This window comes from Colletotrichum lupini, chromosome 5 (genome assembly GCF_023278565.1).
Source record: "Colletotrichum lupini chromosome 5, complete sequence".
Lineage (NCBI taxonomy): Eukaryota > Fungi > Ascomycota > Sordariomycetes > Glomerellales > Glomerellaceae > Colletotrichum > Colletotrichum lupini.
This window is the reverse complement of record NC_064678.1, coordinates 3,480,140-3,498,413: the sequence shown is the minus strand read 5'-3', so window position 1 is coordinate 3,498,413 and position 18,274 is coordinate 3,480,140. Positions and strand designations below refer to the sequence as shown.

At 52.8% G+C, this 18,274-nt stretch overlaps 8 protein-coding genes across 8 annotated transcripts; 5 read left to right on the top strand and 3 right to left on the bottom strand.

Moving 5' to 3' along the window:
- Nucleotides 1–420: 420 nt before the first annotated feature.
- Nucleotides 421–1,548, bottom strand: CLUP02_10428 (uncharacterized protein; the record flags this gene model as incomplete). Its single annotated transcript, XM_049289404.1, has 4 exons — nucleotides 421–526; nucleotides 605–654; nucleotides 709–772; nucleotides 878–1,548. 4 exons carry the CDS (start codon nucleotides 1,546–1,548, stop codon nucleotides 421–423), a joined length of 891 nt encoding a protein of 296 aa, XP_049146549.1.
- Nucleotides 1,549–2,424: 876 nt separating this feature from the next.
- CLUP02_10427 (uncharacterized protein) lies at nucleotides 2,425–6,147 on the top strand (the record flags this gene model as incomplete). The annotated part of the gene is made up of 7 exons (XM_049289403.1): nucleotides 2,425–2,684; nucleotides 2,745–2,970; nucleotides 3,032–3,094; nucleotides 3,162–3,452; nucleotides 3,506–3,773; nucleotides 3,884–3,893; nucleotides 4,251–6,147. 7 exons carry the CDS (start codon nucleotides 2,425–2,427, stop codon nucleotides 6,145–6,147), a joined length of 3,015 nt encoding a protein of 1,004 aa, XP_049146548.1.
- Nucleotides 6,148–7,064: 917 nt separating this feature from the next.
- CLUP02_10426 (uncharacterized protein) lies at nucleotides 7,065–8,938 on the bottom strand (the record flags this gene model as incomplete). The annotated part of the gene is made up of 9 exons (XM_049289402.1): nucleotides 7,065–7,555; nucleotides 7,636–7,671; nucleotides 7,743–7,982; nucleotides 8,020–8,197; nucleotides 8,273–8,353; nucleotides 8,443–8,596; nucleotides 8,674–8,741; nucleotides 8,813–8,864; nucleotides 8,919–8,938. 9 exons carry the CDS (start codon nucleotides 8,936–8,938, stop codon nucleotides 7,065–7,067), a joined length of 1,320 nt encoding a protein of 439 aa, XP_049146547.1.
- Nucleotides 8,939–9,185: 247 nt separating this feature from the next.
- CLUP02_10425 (uncharacterized protein) lies at nucleotides 9,186–11,354 on the top strand (the record flags this gene model as incomplete). Its single annotated transcript, XM_049289401.1, has 7 exons — nucleotides 9,186–9,270; nucleotides 9,340–9,416; nucleotides 9,568–10,124; nucleotides 10,185–10,404; nucleotides 10,459–10,468; nucleotides 10,524–11,112; nucleotides 11,240–11,354. 7 exons carry the CDS (start codon nucleotides 9,186–9,188, stop codon nucleotides 11,352–11,354), a joined length of 1,653 nt encoding a protein of 550 aa, XP_049146546.1.
- Nucleotides 11,355–11,808: 454 nt separating this feature from the next.
- On the top strand, nucleotides 11,809–12,331 carry CLUP02_10424 (uncharacterized protein; the record flags this gene model as incomplete). Its single annotated transcript, XM_049289400.1, has 2 exons — nucleotides 11,809–11,890; nucleotides 11,946–12,331. The coding sequence occupies 2 exons, from the start codon at nucleotides 11,809–11,811 to the stop codon at nucleotides 12,329–12,331; spliced, it is 468 nt and encodes a 155-aa protein (XP_049146545.1).
- Nucleotides 12,332–13,016: 685 nt separating this feature from the next.
- On the bottom strand, nucleotides 13,017–13,499 carry CLUP02_10423 (hydroxyisourate hydrolase; the record flags this gene model as incomplete). Its single annotated transcript, XM_049289399.1, has 1 exon — nucleotides 13,017–13,499. One exon carries the CDS (start codon nucleotides 13,497–13,499, stop codon nucleotides 13,017–13,019), a length of 483 nt encoding a protein of 160 aa, XP_049146544.1.
- Nucleotides 13,500–15,373: 1,874 nt separating this feature from the next.
- Nucleotides 15,374–15,775, top strand: CLUP02_10422 (uncharacterized protein; the record flags this gene model as incomplete). The annotated part of the gene is made up of 2 exons (XM_049289398.1): nucleotides 15,374–15,516; nucleotides 15,610–15,775. 2 exons carry the CDS (start codon nucleotides 15,374–15,376, stop codon nucleotides 15,773–15,775), a joined length of 309 nt encoding a protein of 102 aa, XP_049146543.1.
- Nucleotides 15,776–15,850: 75 nt separating this feature from the next.
- On the top strand, nucleotides 15,851–18,274 carry CLUP02_10421 (FAD-binding domain-containing protein; the record flags this gene model as incomplete). Its single annotated transcript, XM_049289397.1, has 1 exon — nucleotides 15,851–18,274. The coding sequence occupies one exon, from the start codon at nucleotides 15,851–15,853 to the stop codon at nucleotides 18,272–18,274; it is 2,424 nt and encodes an 807-aa protein (XP_049146542.1).

Genomic DNA, 18,274 nt, shown 5'->3' with positions numbered 1-18,274 from the left:
TTTGCCGTCAATTTAGTCACAGCTACAATGAATTCCAAGGTCGTGATGAAGTAAGCTACGAGCCATGAAAGATAATACAGAGGCTTGCCGCTCCGAAAAGACAGGAATCGGCTACGGAAGGTGACCAGCCTAATTAGTTACCATAGGCTCAGATATCAGACACGTTCTGAGCCAAGTTATTCCCGAGGTATATATGCAGCCGTGTCTCTATCAACATCAATAATGCCTACATGCTCGTTCGTCTTCATTTATCCCCTTATTCCACCTTTATCGGACGCTCTTGGACATCAGGGCATCATTGACTGGCCTTTGTAAACTCCACCCGTCGAGCCCACAGCTAATACAGTCTAACACTTGCATTCAGCCATTTGTTTATCGCGGTTCATTCATTTTAGTTGCCTGCCAGGCGCTGCAGTCGTCCTAACCTTCCAACATTGGTCTGTCGCTATTGTCTCCAAACGCGTCTTGCGCTCTAGCCCAGCCATAGGCTGACGCACAACACTCCTCATGCCCTTTGCCCGAGCCACTACAAGTGAACGCGTCAGCCTGGTGTCTTTGATTAACAGTCGGCTATTCAAGATAGATCCATTAGGTTTAGCCAGACGCAAACCAGATATTGCTACGCTTGACACCGACAAGCGACCAGGTATTCCACTGTACATGTTTCAAACGAATTGGACCTCATTAAAATAAAAGTCAGAGAGCGACAAATTTATTGAAAGCAGGAACCCAACTTCTGTCCAGCGCGTAGAACAAAAATCCAAACTCCGCACTATTTCCCTCTATGGCTGAAAGTTGCTACGCAATAACGCCTCTCAGGTAGGTGATGTGAAGTGACACGGCTATCCTTACTCCGCAAAATGATATCCAACCCCACTAGTTGCCTCTATCAAAGGTTGAGCAACTGTATTGTTCACCTAGTTTGACAATCAAATTGTCCTTCCAAGGGAGAATCTTCGTGCCTTTCGCGGGCATTGGGTGTGGAATCCGCTTCTTGACATTGACATCTCTGTCGCGAATCCCCTCTTCGCACTTTCCATTGAAGACTTTGCTTCTCAACAATCCGAGGGCGTCGGACATGCACGTCAACTTCTCGTCGGTGACAGAATGGGAGCAGAGGCAAGACCTGAAGCCAGCAACGTTCCCATCGGGGCAGCAGTAGAAGATACGATCGAGGTTACAGGGCGCTCCGGCTTCCCTTGCCGCCCTTGCTGCTAGCCAAAGTATTCCACGGGGTTTGATACAAAACTTCCCGTCATTCTTCCCATCTAGTCCGTCGAATAGGACTTCGTCGTCGGTTCGGTATTCAGGGAGCCTCTCGCATATATTCGCATCATTGTCTCCAATGCAGTCGATGAGTTTGTCAATCGTGAATGTTTTGAGAACGCACTGACTCATTGTGAACCATGTCCATGCTTCTCCCGAGGATGGCTTGCAGTCCTCAGGTATTTTGATGCCCGAGCATGAGTTCTCCTTCCTGGCTTCAAGGTGATGACCAAGAGCATGTTGACCAATGCCGAGCAGGAGGATGGCGTAGGTTAACTGCATCGCAAAAGACGAAAGAAAGACGATTGGCAAGGAGCGAAGGATTTTGGTATGTTCCAGAGAACGACAGCCAATGATAGTATGTTGACGCTTTAAGATGGATGACAAGATAGCTGAGGCCGATGTTGTATGGATTGTAATGAGGGATGTCTTGTTTTATCAACTCTGGAAGTATGAACTTGGCGAACACATCTCGTGGGACCAAGGTTAGGCTTTTCGGATTTACGAGGAGCTTTTTGCACCTGCAGGCGCCCTAGTATCTAGTGAGGCGAAGCCGGATCTGAGTTGATGGAACATCAAGCTAATGCCTTACGGCGAACTGCAGAGTGGCTGATGGGGTTCGATTCTGGAATTAAAGAGGGAAGGCAGTGCCCCGGGGCTGTTCCAACATTGTGTGACCCCAAACCTACACATCAGGCTCTTTTCTGCTTATTTAGATTCAAATACCTCGGCGCTTCGCAAAAGCCCCTCCACCATCCCTCCTTCAAGATTTAGTCAGACAAATCCAAAGACAATTCTATCAGAGTACACAGGCTCTCCGATTCCATCGAGATATCGAGGTTCGCTGTACATCAGCCCCTTAGCCACCTCGGTATGTTATTTATTGCTATCGTGCGGGACTCACACTGGATGCAAGCCAGTCCGGAACGAGTCAAATTCCCATTGAGGTGTGACACACCATTCGTTCCACGTCCAATGATGGCCTGGAGACATCTCTCCAGTCAATCAAAACACCGTTAATCACTCGGCTCAGTTCCAATTCTCACTACACCATCCGCAGGAGTCTCGCCTGAAGGCGGCCTGTTTGCTGACAGCCTGATCTTCAAATACACCATAAGTACGCAGCCTGCCTCTTGGTACCACACACCCTTGAAAACGATGGGTTCTTGGGGGTTCAGACGAAGACTGGATCAGACTTCACAGGGTCATGGGAATTATCAACGTGGATCATATATACCTCGACTACGGCTCCTCCCGCCCTGGTCTACATTCATTGTTTTCTTAACGCCGATTCCATTCATTCGCAACCTCGTGATATTATCTCATATCAGGGCTCTCAACATGTCTTCAAGTGACAAGGAACTGAACTTCTTGAGCGTCATTGCCTATCCCAAGGCCCCCATCAAGCCCAATGTCGAGTATGCTTTGCCAGCTCCGCGTTATGAACCATCAGCTAACGCAATGTTTTCACAATATAGTATCGTCGCTGTCCACGGACTAAATCTTTCGGGTGCGGAGGATCACAGCTCCGAGGCATGGACCAGTGGTGGCAAGATGTGGTTGAAGGACTTCCTCCCTTCAAAAATGCCCCAAGCCCGCATCATGATGTATGGCTACGATGCCATCCCTGCCTTCCGCAAGTCGCGTGAGGGTATACAAGAATGGGTTGTTAGTTTGCTGGAGTTCTTAATTATGGAACGCGATGTATTGCATCAACCATTCCTTATATTAGTCAGTGAGTCATGACTTTGCTGATGATATTTAGGCCGAACCTGATCGACCGCTCATATTCGTGTGCCACAGTCTTGGGGGAATAGTGGTGAAGAGAGTAAGTCAATGTCACAAGCGCAAGCCAACGGAATGAATAGTGGAATGCTGACGGTTGATGGCTTGAGGCTATGACGGAAGCGAGACAGAACGAAAGATACAAGGCAATCTACGACGCAACATACGGCATGGCATTCTTTGGGACACCTCACAATGGCAGTAAACTCGCTTCACTCGCTTCAGTTGTTGCCAATGTTTTCAGTGTAGTTCTTCGCAACCCTCAACCAAGCTTCATGGAAGCGCTGAAAAGGAATTCTCTTTTTGCCGACGTCATAAGAGATGACTTTAGACATGGCCTGGAAAAGTTCCACGTGTTGAGCTATTATGAGACTATTCCGCCCGAGAACATGACTGGGCTAGTATGTATGCCTCTTCTAGAAAATGTCAAATTGGCTAATCCCGTAATTTTCAGGTCGTCGACAAAAAGTCGGCCGTGTTGGGTCTTCCAAGCAGTCAGGAAACGCCTATCTCTCTTGCGGGCAAGGATCATTCGGCGCTATGCAAGTTTGACAACGAAGAGGCTAGTGATTGCAAGAAGGTCATGTTTGGTATATCAAAGCTATGTGCTGCTGCTGTTGCTGCGAGGTTGAGATTGGCTGAGGAAGCGAAAGCGCTCGCTGACCTCCAAGAGTTGCGCGCTCCATCGGCAGAACCAACGACCAAGGAGGGAAATCGCGACTGTACGTAGACTCTGAGGCTCAAGGTAGACGCGGAAGCGGCCTGCTGATAGTAGATAGTGCAGAATCGAATGGACATGGAGCAGGAGCGACTGACAGAAAAAGGGGAGCAGCTCCGGCGCGGTTAGTTACATTGAATGCTTTATCATCGTGACTGGACGTCTGATTTGCCGCAGATTGTTTGGATATCTTGGTATCAGGCTTTCCAGAACTAAGAAGACGTTATGACGAAGTGTTTTCAAATGATCAGCATAGCCTCCCAGATTGTTGGCTATTCCGGACCTCCCAGTTCATGGATTGGGAAGTCCCAGACAAGGACCACTCGTTCCTATCAGTTGAAGGAAACCTTGGCTCAGGAAAATCGGTCCTCATGAAAAAGGCTGTTCGGTATTGTGAGCAACGCAAAGAGCAACCCGATAGTCGGCTGACTCTGAATTTCTTTTTCGAGGCGAAGTCTCGTGACAGACAACCATTTTGCAGCTCAGGCGTAGGCATGTATCGGACACTTTTGTATCATGCAATCACTCGGTCCGAATGCCTTCCTACACATCTTCTCAAGGACTTCCTTAGGGCATGGAAGATGCCAGGCCACTCGTGGACTCAGTTTGAGCTGCAAAACAAGTTGAAAAGGCTATTTCTGGAAGTCACTTCCCCACAAGGGGGCAATGCTGCCGTGCGGAAGATCTTTATTTTCCTCGATGCTCTCGACGAATGGGATGATAACGATCGCAAACATTCTTCAGGGTTCGAATTCTTCGAAAACCTCGTTCATCACGGCATACCTCTCAAAATCTGTTCGTCAACACGCCCTCGTTTCTCCCCAATCTCGAGAGGATCTGTGATCGAAATGGAGAGTTACAATAACGAAGATATCGGCCGTTACCTTGAAAAGACTATTGGGGGACGTCACATGAAAGATAAACGTCGCCGGGTTCTCATTGAGAACCTCAGTATGAAGGCTAATCACAACTTCATGTGGCTTGTTTTGGTCGTCTGGGATCTAGACAACTGGCCTACAGTAGACTTTGCCACCACCGAAAATATTCTGAAAAGAATCCAGAAAATCCCGAAGGAGCTGAAGGCATTGTACGATGAGATCCTCGAAAGGCTTGCCAGAAAATCCGACGACGCCATGCGGGAAGAGAGCTATTTTCTCCTCCAACTCATAGCTTTCGCCAAGGAGGCTCTGTCACTTCAAGAAGTGATGGAAGCTGTCTCAATACTCATTTACCCAGATACGTGGCAGTCACAGCTGGAACACTTCAAAACATTGGACTTTGCCGCATGTATCCGAACGTGGTCGAGAGGCCTCGTTGAGGTCATCCGACCCGGTTCTCAGGAAACACCTGGGCCGAGTATCGTGCAGTTTGCGCATACGTCGATCCATCGACTTTTGGTAGACCATTGCGGGCTGAAATATTTCGACCCGGCTGCCCAAGACCCGACAACCAACAAAATAATGTGTCATTATCGTGTGTTCGAGCTTTGTGTCCGATACCTGGAACACGACACATTGGCCCAACCAGCACTGAAGCTACACCAATACGTTATGTCTTTTTGGATGGAACATGCCCGCAACAGTGGTGAGCGTATAAATGCGAAGCAGTCCATCTTTCCAGGCTTTCTCAAAAAGTGCAACGCGATCACCAAGAACATCGTTCTATCATCTCGAGAAAACATGATCCGGCGCAGTAACATGGGCAAATTCCGTGGCTGTGGATCGATAACCTACGAGGAGCGACTCATATGTCTGCTGGCCGCTGAGGGGTGCACTCAGCTTCTAGTCGTGCATCAAGGGTGTACTCTCTGTTATGGTACAACAACGGCTCTTAGGGAGCAAGAAAGCATGCTTGGTTTAGGATGTGCATTGCTTCAAGCTGCTGAGCACAACAGGGTACAGACCGTCCAATATCTTGTCCGACAGTTGAACTGCGACGTCAACTTCAGAGGTGGCGAGATCAACACAACGCCATTGTGTCAAGCTGTTCGATCGGGTTCGGTGGACATGGTCAAAGCCTTGCTGGATCTGGGCGCCAAAGTGGATGTGTGTGCCGCGAGGACCTTCAAGTCACCTTTGAATACAGCAGTCGGCTACAATGATGTGACGATTGCGAAGATACTTCTCAACCACCCAGGAGTTGATCGCCGTCGTTTGCTTTGCCAACCCGACATGTATGGCCAGTACGCTTTACATATCGCTGCGTATCATGGATTGGCTTCTATGGTAGAAACTCTTTGCGAGCCTTGTGAAAGAGACGAAATTGGCTACATCTTAGACTTGAGCGACAGAAACGGTGAGACAGCCTACATGGTGGCCGTGAGAAAAGGTCATGACACAGTCGCCGCGGAGATATTGAAACGGCTGCTTGACAGTTAGTAAGCCTCAGCATGATTGTGGAGGAAGCCTAGTTGACTACGGTGTTTTATCGAGATGAATAAAAGTGTAGGCGATTGTTCATGCGTTCTGTGAGATCAAGGTACGATGTCCTCACTTCAAAGCATAGTCTGGACTCGCCTAGCGCGCTTCTCGGCATATGGCGAAGCCGGGGAAAGAAGACTAAGCCAAGTACGAGGGGAGCGCACAGCAAACATTTCAAATCGCAGCTGCAGGTTATTCTTCGCACGTGCAGACGCCCAGAAGCTAAAGCTTGATGGCTGGGCAGCGAGAGCAGAGAGAACGACGAAAATGAGCCCTCTCTCTCAGACTGCAGTGGTCAAGAGTACCGTGTCGGTGCGTAGAGTACTAGAGATGACTGCCCGACGGGAGTCAAGCCATCCGAACTGTATCGTTCACGAGCTTTCCTCATTCAACCTAGGATATCCAAACATGGTCTAGAACGGGTCGGCCTCAGCTCAACTCAGCTCTTGTTACAAGGAACGCTACCTGAGGTTATTTGATATCTGTCTCAGTAGCTTGTCGTGGTTAAGAAAAAGTGGACATCTCAGGAACGCAATTGATTAATGGGATGGCTGTGGGCGTAGGGAATGCTAGATCATGCCTGGGAGAAGAGACATGCGCAGATAGGACACTCCCGGGCACGATAAGATTGGGAACGGAACGAGAGACGTCAACGTTCCAGTTGAGCCCGTCACTGAGGTTTGGGTTCGTGGGATGTTGGGCCGTGATCTACACGTTGTCTTTCACGTTTTCGCCGTCATGAACTGCGCACGAACCGTGAGAAACATGCCATTCAGCGGACCAGATTGCCAGAATGCCAAATAGCCTGAAAACCTTTCCTTTTCCCCAGGTTTTCCGGTAACACAGTAGCATTCGGTTCACGGAATTGGTAGCAATCAGAGATTGAAATCAAGCCGAGGGTCAGCGGGATTCGCAACGGGCAAACGGTGACGGCGGCGGCGACGGGATTCGTGTGCGTTGTGGAGTTGAATGACCACGGGGTGGGGCCTGCTGGCTGGAGACATTTGAAGAGCTTGTCCTGCTGGGAGATTCATGACTGGAGTGGCGGCGTAGTGGAGAATGGGAAGACGGTCTCCGGCTCGGGTGTTCGGCGCCTGGGAGAGGCTTGGAAGGTCTCCAGTGACGGAACGCCGAGAAGCCTGTGGCTCTCCTTGACGAATGTATTTCATAGCGTTTGGTTGGTGGGCAGAAACTTGGATAAGAAACTTGAACTCTTCACATTTTCCAGAAACAGCAAGATCGGAGGCCGCGTAACGCGGAATGGTCCCCAACTGTGGCTGAGAACGAATCACTGCGCAGCTTCCAGATATCCACTCGATGTGTGGCGCGGGGTGGTTTACGCTTTGGCCAATCACGGGCAAGGCGCCTGCTCCACCCATTTTGTTCAGGTCGTCAGGGTCCCTTCCGGTGGGAGAATGCAGAATGTAGAACACCTAGGTACCCCACCTCCGCCCGCCGCATCGCCGCAGTTGTCTTCCGGTCCTCAACAGTGATGGGATCTGTCCCAATGGAGTATAGCCTATAGTAGGCGCAGAAGGGGTAGGGATGCTTACGAATGATTTCAGCGAGAGAGAGGGAAAACTGCCTGGCTGTGGGACACTGCTGGTCCCCTTTCCAGCTGAGAGAAGAAGGCGCAAGAAAGGGTGCCCATTGGAGTGGATACCAGCAACGGTGGCCCATGGAGAAAAGGCAAGAAAAGGGTTCTTGTTGTTCTTCCATGGGACATGGCACCCGCGGGCCAACAGACTTTCCGGTTGGAATGAATAAGGCCTCAAATAAGACGTGCCCGATCTCTACGGAGTACGGAGTAGTGTACATACACTTACACACTAGGGGACTCTTCATCGCCTAGTACCGATACAGCTTTGTGGGCAAGGGAGCGGTAAATGAGAGTTCTAAGCATAGTTGGATTTAGAGTGCGGTCCCCCTCTAGGCTCTGCGACGCTGCGCGTTGGGCTGAGCCGGGGTAGGGTAGGCTTGCGCCGCTTGCCAAGCTCGGCGCCAAGAGCTAGTACAAACGTGGACGGTTGAGGCTTGGGAAGTCCACGACTTGTCAGTCTTGAAGTTAGTATTGCTAGCTAACCTCATGGTCTGCCGTGTGCCGTGTGCCGGTCAGCAACAAGTCACGGGGAGCTGTGTCTTGTTTGCTGGCCTCACGATGTTGCTTTGCAGTAGTAGTGAGATGATTACGTTAGTGAGTAAAAGAGTCAGTCGTCTCCCTGGAGGCCAGTGAGGGAGCCGGCAATGAGACACCGAGACATCGGGTGAGCGCCCAACCGTGGGGTTTGATTGGCATCGCTGGATCGTCGGAACGCTAATTGATGTGGGAAACGAGGTGACACTGGGGACGGTGACGATTAACCCGGATACTCTCGGTTGCGGTTGATGAAGTATGGAGACGGTGAGCCTTGAAGGGAGATGTTTGGGTTCCCTCAAAAACAGCCTTCACCACTTCCTGGTTCTCTTGCTTTGATTCTTGATGACAGCTGCGTCTGGACAGGTTTCTGGTGTTGCACGAGTAGTGAGTCCCTAACGCCAATCGTGGCAGTTGACTGGGGCCAGTAGCAAGAAAGCTTTTTATTCCATCTTGCTTACTAGAGGCTGGGGCACGTCATGAGTCGACACCCATGAGAATTGTCAGAGCCTGGTGGATGAGAATAACACACGGGCGATAGCTCGAAAAGAATCATCAACAACAACACCAACAGAAAGAAAAAAAAGTCACAGACAATTGCCGGACAGGTGCCATATTGCGATGTGATGGGGATCGCGGTTTTGGGACAGCGACTACGAGGTGCTAAATGGCGTTAAACCCTGGAAGTCTTTTCCCGGTTGGGAAAGGCGCGGCTGGGTACCTCTTCAAGCCCGTGGGACGGATATGACCGACCGGCCGGGTACACCTGGCGGGGGGCCGCCCCTTTGAGATGCTACGCCGGTGATCAATTCGGTCACTGGTGTCAATCACTGTCAACTAATCCCTTCCTCTGCACTCAGACATGCAACATGGTAGTAGAGTGATTGACAAAACTGACCTCACCGGTCGCGGCCTTCCAACTTTCTCTCCAAGTCACTCCCGTCCAAGTGAGGGAGGGCAATAGCACTAGACGATATAAACAACGGGGATGCCGCCTGCCCGCGAGGTTGACACAGTCCACGGTTCGCATCGTAACTTTGGAAAGAACAACCTTGACCACCACTTGCACCGCACCTTCCTTGAACTTCTATCTGTACTTGAATGTCATCACTCCTCCCCACTTTCAGCATAACGAACCGCACGTCAACAGTCAACGCAAACCACAACATTTTGACTCGAGATCCCCGCCTCAAAACTTGAAAAATATACTTTTCTGAGATTGTCGTATCTTCTTCTCTGACAAGACACACCTCCTCGACTCGACATTCCGCAACATCCAAGCTTCTCACCTATTCTCGAACCTTGCAACCTGCGAATACCTTCCCACACCCATTCTACCTAACCCCGCAAAGCCGTTTCAGCTTCGACTCTCGACGACAACAGCTTGGGCCAAGAAGATACTCTTTGTCAAGAATTCGTACTCAGCGTCTTCAGTTTCTTCTTCACCATCATCTTCGGCACAAAACCCAGCTTGTGTCCCCTACCGCGCGCTTGTTCAGTGGAGACCTCTTTGGACCCCTCGACGTCTTCGTCATTCCGATTCTGCCACTCGACGCAAACGCAATATCATTGGGACATCCAGTCAACCCGCCCAGAACATACCACAGACAGCTGAGCGCTTGGTTAACACGGATTCAACTCTCCGTCCCGCTGCGCTGCGCTGTCTTGCCCAGACTCCCCGCCTATCCTACCGCCTACCCAAGACAGGATTATTCCTCAAGAGGGTTCCACCGCTGACGCTCTGGCTCTCAACCGAGCGGAATACCGGCACACATCGCACCAATGGCCTTCGTCGCCCAAGGTAAGCCATGCCATTTTCCCATGTTTGCCATGTCTCTCAGTTTCTTGTCCGTCCCCCAAGCACACCAATCTCCATTCCTCGCCTGTTCTTTTCTTTCCATTTTCTCAACCCACTCAGTCCCCTCTTCCGTTTGCTCGGAACCCTTGTCGTCCACTCGTCATTCCACGATGCTCAAGAGAGGAAACTGTCCTCCGCCGCCGGGATTCCCGTGCTCTCTCTCGCAGAACGGAGGCTCCTCCACCTTCAGGCCACTCTACATTTCTCTTCACTTGCACCACTTGTTAGTGTTTTTTTTTTGTTGGGACTCTTTTTTCTCGGCAACTTTCCATGAAAGCCTGCGAATGGTGTGGCACCATCAGAGTTCGGAACATGACACTGCCAAACACCAATCGTCATGAGTTCCATGTGCGCATGGTGTGCCCGAGTCTCTCATGCAGGTCATCCCAGGCTGCTGCTGGCTGGCTATAAGCTGCTGGCTACTGCAAGTTGCTGCTCAAGTGTTTCTGCAGACCAAGCAAAACAACCAGCCAAAAGTATCCGTCCAAACTTCACCGCTGGTATGTGTGTCTCTGAGCGAGTTTAGTGCTCCGGCTTCTGCGTTTCTTTCTATGTCTAAGGCTGCATGTCCTCGAACATTTGTTAGCTCTTCCCCGCCTCTCGTGCCGTACTACCCTGCCACCCCTAGTCACTGGCTGGCATTGCTGTGCTTTGCTGCGGCCCAGTCATCTCATCGCTGCTGCTGCGCTCGACTGTGCCTTTGCAAGCGGAAGGCCGAGCCCGAGCAAACGAACAGCGCAGCACCCAGCGATGGAGCGAGAGCGAACAAGAAACACCAGGGCACGCAAGTCAGACCTCGTAGGGATCCCCTCCAAGTCTCCTACACCGGGGCCATTCGTTACCCGCCGTGCACAGGAAATCCAAGAGGCGGAAAGACGGTTACGTGTTTCCAGATGCGGCAAAACAAGAAGAGCCAAAAAAGCATAGGCCAGTGGCCACTCTTCTTCTGACTGCAACCTGCTCTAAATACCGTGACTATCCCACCCCTCCCCATCTGAAGCCCCATTCCCGCGGTTAGTTCCAGCTACTGTGTTCCATTCACACTATTGAGCGAAAAGAGAACGCCCAGAGGCGGATTACCGGTGCGGAGTCTCGCATTCTCATTTGCTCATAACTGCTACTGCTGCTGCTGCTCTCGTCTCGTTCCTGACCTTGCCGTTCCGGTCTCATTAACTGGTCTCGTCTTATTCGGGAGGGGATTCGTAATTGCCCAAGACGCTAAAGGATCAAACGGCAACACTCATCACCGAACTGCCTCAGCAAAGAAATCCCGACGGCGTCTCGCCCTGTTCTATTTTCCTCTCACCTTTCTATCTCCCGAAACTTCTTTGTTCCTTCCTCTCTATTATCCAGAATTCCAGTTATTCTGCAACAGTTTTCTGTTACCTACCCTCAACAAAGGGAGCAGCCTCTCTCACCCACCTGCGGTCTACTATTTCCCCCCCGGGACTCTACCCATCTTATTTACCACCACCCTTCCAACGCTTTTATTCCACTGAATACTGGCCCCAAAAAACTCCCCGCTGTGACCGCTACCTGACCTTCCGCCACTTTATTACCGTCGATCTTCCACCATCGGTTCCCCCACAATAAACTAAGATCGTATCTTCGTGCAGAGCCTCACACAATGACCAACACACCACGAAGTCCGTCGACCAAGAGCCAGGCTAGTCTTCGAGACACTGGCTTCCCTGAGCCTTTCAACGGAGGTAAGTTTCTTGGAATGAGGCGCAAAATCTATGGTCCATTTACTAAGCAATATAGAACGCAACACTACGCTCCCGCATCCCGACGCCAACCTTTCGCCCAACGCAGTCATCTCGCAGGAGGATCTCGCTGGAAATCGAGCCCGTACACAACGTTCTTTCCTGCAAAAGCATAGACGCACCATCAGCCATGGACGCATCACTCCTCAAATGGAGGCACTCTACAGCAGCGAAGCCCTAGCCGAAGCCGAAGCCGCCATCCTCGAAGCAGACGTCCCGTCCAACACCAGCCAGTCTAGTTTGCCGGCCGCGGGACGCATGAGCAGAGACGATGCCGAGAGTATGCTTTCCCACAGCGGTGGCGACCTTTCGCCCGTCACGTCGGCTCAGAGCAACGGACGCAAAGGCAGCCTGTTTAGAAAGCTTGGCTGGAAGAAGCCGTAGACTCACAACATCTGCGATACGAAAGTGAGGAATCACGAAACTAGGCGGCGAACTATCGACCCGATGTACCGCGCACACGATTAAAACGGCCGAAAAGAATTTGTAAAACAGACACACCACAGCGCAAGCGCGGAGTTTTCTTTTGACCTGCAACATGGGGTTGGGCACAACCAAAGGCGGGCTTGGAATTTTGATTTTGGGAATGGGATTGGACACGGAGTATAGGGATGGTACAACACTAGGCCATCGTCATAGAGGATATTGGTCCTCTGAATTTTCACCTTCACAGACGATCCTGACGGGTGGAAATGTGCATCACGAGGGACAATAACCTACGACGGTGAACAGACTATCGTTAAAACATAGTAATTCTATCGTTTAGTTGCAAGTTTCTTGCACTATTCACTTGGTCCTTTCTTCTGCCCTTTCAACGTGATTAACGATCCCTCTTAGTGGCTTTGGTAATGTGTTGGACGCGAGCTGCTCTGGTTCTTGAGGTATTCCCAAAGTAAGAGGTCCATGGTCCAGACCCACGGTATGTGGGATTTACCACCAGACACCGGCCATCGCACAGCTCGATTCTCTATCCACGTGGAAACCATCCCGCTCTCAGCCACAAAACCAGCTCACCTCATTCCCCCGCGGAATCCGACATCATCCCCCTATCACAACTTGACATCCGAGCTTAGCTGCCCCGGTAGGTGGTATAGCTATACGGGCTCAACAGCAGCGGAACGTGATAATGCTGGCCCCTCTTCACCGTGAAAACCACCACGGCCTCGGGGAAGAAGGTCTCGTCCTCGCCGCCAAAGTAGGACGCCGTGTCGAACTTGAGAGTCCAGCGGGAGGACGTCGCCGCGGAGGCGGAGGCGGCCTCGATCTCGCCGAGGACGTCGTCGAGGGTGTAGACGGGGACCTCGCCGGACGAGGTGGCGGAGGAGAAGGGCAGCCAGGATTTGACGCGGCCGTCTTCGTCTGTGGTGGATTCGAATTCTCTGAGGACGCCTCCGGGCGTGGTGGTGTTGGGAGAGGCGGAGCCGGAGGTGACGGTGGAGGAGTGAGGGGAGGGGATGGTGGTGGAGAGCTGGACGCGGACGTTGCGGGCTGGTTTTCCGGCTGATGTGTCTAGGACGTGGCAGGTTATGCGGTCTTTTGTTTGGGTGGCCATTTTGGCGGGTGGGATTGAGGTTGAGGTTGTGGTGTTTGCGGTTTTGGTTTGGGGGTCGAGGTTTAATTTGCTTCGTAGGGGCATGGGAGTTTGAGATGTTTGTGGTGGTGCTTGGGGATTGGGCTGCGTTGGGTGAGTGAGTGTGAGTGAGTGTGAGTGAGTGTGAGGTGCTGGTGATGGGTCGAGTGAGGTGGGATGAGGTGAGGTGAGGCTCACGCTGGACGGCGGGGTAAATTCGCCCTGCCTGCTTGCCTGCGTGTAAGGCGGTATGGCTTGGCTCCCTTCCTGGCTGAAGTGGGGCACTTTGTAGGACGGACCTCAGTCCTAGGTGAAGAAGTACCGGGCTTACAGTCCTACAATTTAAATGGAGAGAAGATGGTAGAGGTAAAAATCAAAGAAGAGGTTCGAGATAACTATATCCAGAGGAGCCAGGATGATCTTTTGTCTTGTCGCGTGGGAGAGAAAAGGCTCTATAGCTCTTTTTCTTTTCTCATTCGGGGGACCGAAGTCGGTGCCGGACGGCGCCGTGATGCGATGACGAGAGACTGGTGGGGCCCACAAATATAATTGTACGGGCACGGAGATGGCCCCGGAACTGAACGGCCTTTGAAAGGTGCGTTGATATGCCTAGATCTCCATTCAACTGGACGGTGTTAGAGTCGACTTTGGAGTCACGTTCCATCAATTCTTTTGCCACATTGCGCAGGATCAGAGATGGTGGATGTGGAACACAAGCTATATGGGCCTTCTCCTGATAAGAGATACTTGAAGGTCAGAACCCAGAGGAAGGCGCGCTTCAATTAAGCCTACCTTTGATCACCGGTCAAGGTGTGAATGAATTGATGGACTTCAAAGAATCGTAAAACTAGAAGGATACATCTAAGCATTGTTTGGCAACCCTCTACGCTATCTCTATTTACCAACATTGCGAGCATTCTGGGGAATCTCACAGGCGAAACGAGGGGACTGATTTTGAGAAAGTCACCTCTAGTTCAGTGTTTGATAACCGCCCTCCTCAGTAGACGAGATCATTATGCGATAAAACCAACAACCAACCTAAATGTATCCTACATATCCCCTCTACCTGATCCAGTAGATTAAAGACCTCCGTACTATACGGCAACGCATCCGTGAGATGGTGGGAGGATGGGAGGGGCACAGACAAAAAGCTCCGGCACATGCCGGGGGAGCAGAACGGGAGGCCCCGGCGGGTGGACCTGAATGTCGCTGGCGCCTCAGCACGCTTAGGTGGGAGTTTGAAGAGGTCTGGGCTTCTGTCACCGCACCACCACAGAAAGCCACACCAGAAAGGCAGCATACGTCATTTGGCCTGTGCGCTTTCCACGACACACAGAGAGAGCCTATCGTGCTTATCGCAGTAACCTCGTTTGCCCCCCCAAACCAATCAGAGACTCTGTAATTGACGGCAGACCGTGATGACGAGCGGGATATCCTCTCTGATTTAGATACCAAGACGCCAACCAGGAGCCAAGAAGAGGCCAAGAAACCAAGAAGACCATGTAAAAGCCAGTGAAAAAGGGCCAGTTCACCTGGTGTTATTGTAGTTTGCAAGTGCAAGACTAATTCGGCAATCAGTGAAGTCAATGGCTCGTCCAAATCGTACCATGGAATCTTTTTTGTGTTTTGAGTTTTGTACCAATGCGACGGTCCGGATACCAAGCCTCTAAGACGGCCTAGAACATTTCTTACGACGTATGTTGATGTACGATTTCGCCTTGAGGCTTCTAGTGTATTGAACCCCAGCAATGATGTATCCTTTCGCACAGCAGGGAGCCGTGATGTTCTTCAACTCTTTCACGTTAGGTCTCAACTTATTGAAAGAGAGCATTGTAGCCTCGATCCAATGAAGACATATGAGACTGCGGGTCTCTTTTGATACTCCCTTCTGCGCACCAGATCCAGGAATCTACACTACGTGTATCCGTGCCAAAAACACCAAGAAGCTTGGCTCGTCCCGGCTGACGTACGACAACGCGATCCACCACCACCGCACCAAGTAAGCGCGCAACACTCCCACATTGGCACATGAAAAAGGGGAAATCACCGCCAAGCAGAGCCAAGTGTGAAATGAGCGCAACACGCATCTTAGTCCCGTTTCCATAGTCCAAAACCCCAATAAGGCCCTGCTGTCATTGCATCCATTCAAAGATATAGACACCATGGACGCCCGTCGTTTACTCTCTGTCCCCCGACCGTGTCTTCTCTTCAGATATCCATTGGTGTCCATCGCTCTCTCGGTGACAGCGACTCGATAAAAGGAAGACGGACAGACAGACAGAAGAAACGACAGTCCGTGAGGGTACTCGATCAGCAAAACAACGAGGGCCTACATGGCTACCCCCACAAACCACCCCGTCACGAACCCCAAAGAGGGCGTCACATACCTCACCGAAGACGAGATAACCTCCTTCCTCGACGACCTCGACCACAACGGCGACGGCTACATCGACTACGCCGAAGTCGAAGCCAAACTCGACGCCGCCCACGACGAGCTCGCGCCCGGCGGTCAGGTAAAGCCTCACCACGTCATCAGCCGTCACACCTCTCCAGAGAAACCAAACCAGTCGTCTTCCTCGCCAGACGAGAACCGCCTCCGCCATGAGTTCCTCCGCTCCGTAATGGGCCTCGCCGGCTCCGACGACGACGACGACACCTCCCGCACCCACCGCATCCCCCGCGCCGCCTTCGCAGCCCGCGTCCGCGAATGGAAAATCCCCTCCCTGAAACAAGACGCCGACTCGGAAACCTCCCAGCGAGACTTCATCCAGCACCTCCGCCTCTCCCGCCGCCTCCGAGCCTACTGGGCCGTCCACGGCCCCGAAATCGCCTTCCTAGGCCTCGTCGCATCCTCCCTCATCGCCTTCGGCGTCTGGCAATGCGTCAAATACGCCACCACCCCCCAGTACCGCGCCGCCTTCGGCTGGGGCGTCGTCCTCGCAAAGACCTGCGCCGGCATGCTCTACCCGACCTTCTTCTTCCTCATCCTCAGCATGTCGCGCTACTTCTCCACCATGCTCCGCCGCTCCTACCGCGTTTCCCGTTTCATCAACTGGGACCTCAGCCAGAGCTTCCACATCAAGATCTCGTGCCTCGCGCTCGCGCTCGCGACGCTGCACGCCGTAGGCCACCTCACGGGCTCCTTCTACCACGGGAGCCGACCCGAAAACCAGGACGCCGTGGCAGCCGTCCTGGGCCCGGACGCGGTGCCGAGGCCGTACGTCGGGTACGTCCGCTCGCTGCCGGGATTCACGGGTATCACGGCGTTAGGCCTCTTCTACCTCCTCGCCCTGCTCAGCATGCCTGCCGTGCGGCGTTGGAACTACGAGGTTTTTCAGCTGGCGCACCTGCTCATGTACCCCATCATCGGCCTCATGATGGCCCACGGCACCGCGGCGCTGCTGCAGTGGCCCATGTTCGGCTACTTCCTCGCCGTGCCGACGCTGTTGATCCTCGTCGAGCGCGTCGTCCGCGTCGGTACCGGGTTCCACAGGATCAGGGCGACACTGACGGTGCTCGACGGCGAGACGGTCGAGGTCGCGGCCACGATCCCCAGCGAGCGCATGTGGAAGTACAGGGCCGGGCAGTACGTGTTTCTACAGGTGCCCGCCATCAGCGCTTTCCAGTGGCATCCGTTCACCGTCTCCATTTGTCAGGGGCGGGAGTTCCGGCTACATATCAAGACGGATGGGAACTGGACGAAGCGGCTTCGTGATCTAGGCGGGAAAGGAGAGGAAGGAGCCGATGCAGCAACGGAGATTGAGGTGGGTATCAACGGACCCTTTGGTGCGCCGGCTCAGCGATTTTACGATTTCAACCACACCATCATCGTGGGTTCAGGCATCGGCGTCACGCCCTTCTCGGGCATCCTCGCGGACCTGCAGGCGCGCGATGACGAGGAGCACGGGGGCCCGACACACCCGCATCAGCACCGCGCCCACCAACACCGCCACGACTCGGAGGCGACCGTCGTGACAGAGAAGAAAGAGACCAACGAGCGAAAGGGTTCAGAATCGACAATGGCAGCAGCAACGACAACAGAGGCCCCGGATGGAAATGACCCCACGAAGCCCCCTAACCCATCAGAAGCCTTCACCTTCGCCCCCGACTACCGCCGCGTAGACTTCCACTGGACGGTCCGCGACCGAAACTACCTCCTCTGGATCGCCGACCTCCTCAACTCGGTCTCGCGAAGCCAGGACTGGCACCGCCGCCACGGGGGCCCATCCCAGCACCTCGACATCCGCATCGCCACGCACGTCACCCAGAAACGCAGGGACATTGTCACGCACGTGTACCGCTGGCTTCTCGAGATGCACCGCACCGAGGAGCACCCAGAGAGCCCGCTGACGGGCTTGCTGAACCCGACGCACTTTGGGCGGCCCGACTTTGATGCCATATTAGATAGGCACTACGAGGACATGCGGAGGTTCCGTGCCAGCAAGAGGATGAAAGCGAACGCGGGCGGCGGGGCCGCAGCCGACAGCATGGCAAACGCAGGGGAGGTGGGAACAGACGGGAACCACCGCAGCGAAAATGGGGACGCTAGAGCCGACGACCGCGGTAGTACCCGAGGCGCTAGCGGCGAGCGGCGGGACGTGGAGGAGGAGGATGAGGAGCTAAAGGTCGGAGTCTTTTACTGCGGAGCGCCGGTGGTCGGGGAGATCCTGGCAGACAAGTGCCGGCAGCTCACGGTGCGGGGGCGGCACGACGGCAGCAAGATTGAGTATCACTTCATGATTGAAGTCTTTGGGTAA